The sequence below is a fragment of the Lupinus angustifolius genome, chromosome LG11 (genome assembly GCF_001865875.1).
Source record: "Lupinus angustifolius cultivar Tanjil chromosome LG11, LupAngTanjil_v1.0, whole genome shotgun sequence".
Lineage (NCBI taxonomy): Eukaryota > Viridiplantae > Streptophyta > Magnoliopsida > Fabales > Fabaceae > Lupinus > Lupinus angustifolius.
Genome location: NC_032019.1, coordinates 1,387,393 through 1,390,938, shown reverse-complemented (window position 1 = coordinate 1,390,938; position 3,546 = coordinate 1,387,393). Strand labels below are relative to the sequence as shown.

At 32.3% G+C, this 3,546-nt stretch overlaps 1 protein-coding gene across 1 annotated transcript; it reads right to left on the bottom strand.

Moving 5' to 3' along the window:
* Positions 1,653-2,291, bottom strand: LOC109360943. Its single transcript, XM_019606173.1, has one exon. It carries the CDS (start codon positions 2,244-2,246, stop codon positions 1,662-1,664), a length of 585 nt encoding a protein of 194 aa, XP_019461718.1. The 5' UTR covers positions 2,247-2,291; the 3' UTR covers positions 1,653-1,661.

Below are 3,546 nucleotides of genomic sequence, written 5' to 3'. Positions count from 1 at the left end.
TGTTTTGCAGTCCACGCCTTTCTATACGTGACTGTATAACCAAAACGACTAACAACCTCCTTCACCAGTGCCTTAACTGGTATACTCGGATCTGCAGATACCAAGTTAACAATAAGGTCTGCAATGAATGACAAATTTAATTTACTATGATCTTGAGAAACTAACATAGATACACAACTATGTGTTCCATTAATTTTCCTAATCTCCCAATAATCGCGTTTAACGTTATAAGAAGCGCGAATTCGCCACTCACATCCTGCACCAAAATGTTTACATTTCGCAACGTATCTGTCCGGTCTAGACTCTACAACAATATAGTCAAACGAATTTCTTATATGAAATTCTCTAATTGCATTTATTGTGGCTTCCTTAGATTCAAACTGCAAGCCAATAAATAAATCATTATCAACAACATTCGTTAAACCGGTTATGTGTCCAATATCACGACCAGCTTGAGAATTTGTGTTCAAGAAAAATGATGACGGAGTAGTATATGTCATACTACGAGATGAACTACTATCAAACTGAACCTCTTCCTCATCACTGCATATTTCAATCTCCTCTTCATCACTAAAATCGCTGACAATATCTCTCACAATAGCCATCTACATTACAAAATTAATAAAATTAAAATATTTAAACTTACAAAATTGAAATAAAATAGAGTAACTGAATAATATACTAACCTCTAAAATAGGTTATGGAAAGAAACTGATGATGAAGAAGCTATGTTTTACAGAATGGTGAGAAAATTCGGTAAAAATAGAACTGGTGAAACCGGCAATATATAGAGTTTGAAAAACTCCTCCCCATTGCCGAGTTAGGGGAGGAAAATAAAAAAAAAAAATAGAAAACTCCCCCCCATTGCCGATTTAGGGGGGAGATTTAAAAAAAAAAAAATATTCAAAAACTCCTCCCCCATTGCCGAGTTAGGGGAGGAGGTAAAAAAAAAATTAATTTGAGAAAAACTCCTCCCCCATTGCCGATTTAGGGGGAGGAGAATAAAAAATTATTATATTTGGTAAAAACTCCCCTCCATTGCCGAGTTAGGGGGGAGTACATTAAAAAAATATTTATTTTCTGTAAATCGGCAACCCCATTGCCGATTTACCCTAAAACTACACCATTTTGGTAATTTTTTCAAAAGGTGCACCAAGACCGTAATTTTTCGGTCAAGGTGCACCAACAAAGTAAATTTTCCTATATTTTCATTGGCTACAATTTGTATCTAGATATGTTAGACTTGAATATATAATAACTCGAAGATAGAATTTACAGAAAAAATGGTTAGAAGAAAGCAGCACGTAATAAAGATTATACATGGATATTGGATCACCAACTTCAATAAGAATTTATAGTGAAATTTAAAATTATAACAGTATTTATCATTTATCTAACCTAAGAGAATCAAACTTAAAGTCATAATAATAACATGCATGTGGGTGGAAAGTTAAACCAGATGTGTTCATCGCTATTAACACACCTAAGATATAATTACACTGATTATTCAACTAGGGAAAGGTATAAACGGATTATAATTTAAAGCTACATTGCTAATCATTGTTCATGAGATATGAAATTAATATACCCACCAAGCAACTAATCTTTCAAAGATATTCTACAATAAGTTAATCAATTTGTAACGAAGTTACCTTGATAGATTAAACTCTTCCTCCATGGCTTATAATTGCATTCTTCATTTTCCGAAAAGCATAGCAGCCTCTAAATCCATTTGAAGCTCTATGTTTAAAATAAGAACCAAAAGCTTTCAAGTTTGAAAAAGAGTGGCTCCCTTTATCCTTGTCTTTACTGGAATATGATGAAGATGGATATACTGATAATGACCATGTCGAAGATGAAGAAGATGGAGAAGATGATCTAGATGATAATGGAGATGAAACATGATGAGTACTCTTCTTTGAGCCTGATGAAAACATTGGCAAAATACATGAAATGATATTGGCCTTTGAATTTCTTTCCCTTTTAAGGGACTTTGAAATGGGAAAATAAGAAGGTGGGGGTGTAAGTGGAGGGAGATAAGTCTCAGATAAGGGATGTTTTGGGGTCCCTGGTTGTGCTTCCCAAATGAAAGGAACTGCAACTGATGTTTCTCGATAATAGAAGACCCTTGAAGAAGTATTGGCCATGGAGGTTTCCTTGGACATTAACCTAGAGAAGAATCTATCGTCCTCTTTTATTCTGAAGGATTTTTCAACTGAGAGGTGATTGGAACCATCACTGACCATTTTGGATTATAATTGTAAAGTTGCTTGTGATTTTATCTTTGCTTTGAACTCAGATATAAAATGCTTTAAGATCTCAGAAAAATAGACCTATAAACAATAGATAGAGCACACACTCTTATGTTTTGCGGTTTAGACTGAACACTAGTTTTCTGGTTTCCCAATGTTAAAACATATTATAAATATAGAAGGAACAAGGATCTTCTCTATTACAAGTACATGTTTTTGTACTTGTTTTACTCACAAAAGTGTAATTTTATTGTAATCAAAATGATAAATGTGTTATTAAAAATTATATTTCCCTTAGTTTTTTTAAACATTTGTCTCTCCTTTAATGGAGAGGATAGTTCTATAGTTTTATTCTTTAATAGATCTAATAAATTGTTTTGATAATTTAAACCTGGTTTCTTAATTGTAAAATTTCAAAAAATAAGAAGGGAAATTTTTTCATTTTCAACTCTATGATATTAAAATTGTGAACTTTTCTTGGACATGAAGAAAATAATCGGGAAACTTGTCAAATCTAAACATTATAAAACAAAATTTGAACCAGAAAAAGGAGGTTAATATAATAGTATACCAATATAATAAAGGGTGCATGTTCCTCCACAGCTACTTTCATTGTTTTTGATGAGGACACGTTCCTCTCCATTGGTATGGAATTAATTTAAGTTCAAGAAGGGGGCGACATTCAATTTAATAATTGTTTTGATTCGGTCCTACTTTAATTGTTGGCAAAATTTAATGCCTTATATAAGGTTTCATAAACTTTTTTTATGGAGAAAATCTGAAATAAGAATCACAACAGAACGAATGTTTACCCATGCTCAAACCTTTATATCAGTTGTGATGATATTCATCCCTACACATATATGTTTATTATCATATATATATATATATATATATGAATCTGAAATTTTGGTGATTCTTAATGTACAGTATTGCTTAAGAGACATTAGTTTAGGGGTAGTTCGTTTGGTTTATTTATATATGATTGGTGACAGAAAACAGTTGAGAGGAAAGGGAATTTGGTTACGGATGAAACACTGCATGTATTAAATGAAAAGACAACATGGTCCCATGATTCCATGAATGAAAATGAAAGACTCGTTGGGCAGTGAAATTACACGTAATACACTGGACCAAAACTAATTAGTGCATAATTTCAAAAATCTAACAGAGTTTATAGTATTTACTTATCCATATGACTGTCATCTGCGAGTAACCAAATACTCATCATTCATTATTCAACACAATTCTAGTAGTACCGATAGGTAGTTTTGTATGACCAACTAGGAAATTT

Bases quoted from the DNA above. Each gene is read 5' to 3' on its own strand.
- LOC109360943 (XM_019606173.1), bottom strand. From the start codon at position 2,246: ATGGTCAGTGATGGTTCCAATCACCTCTCAGTTGAAAAATCCTTCAGA.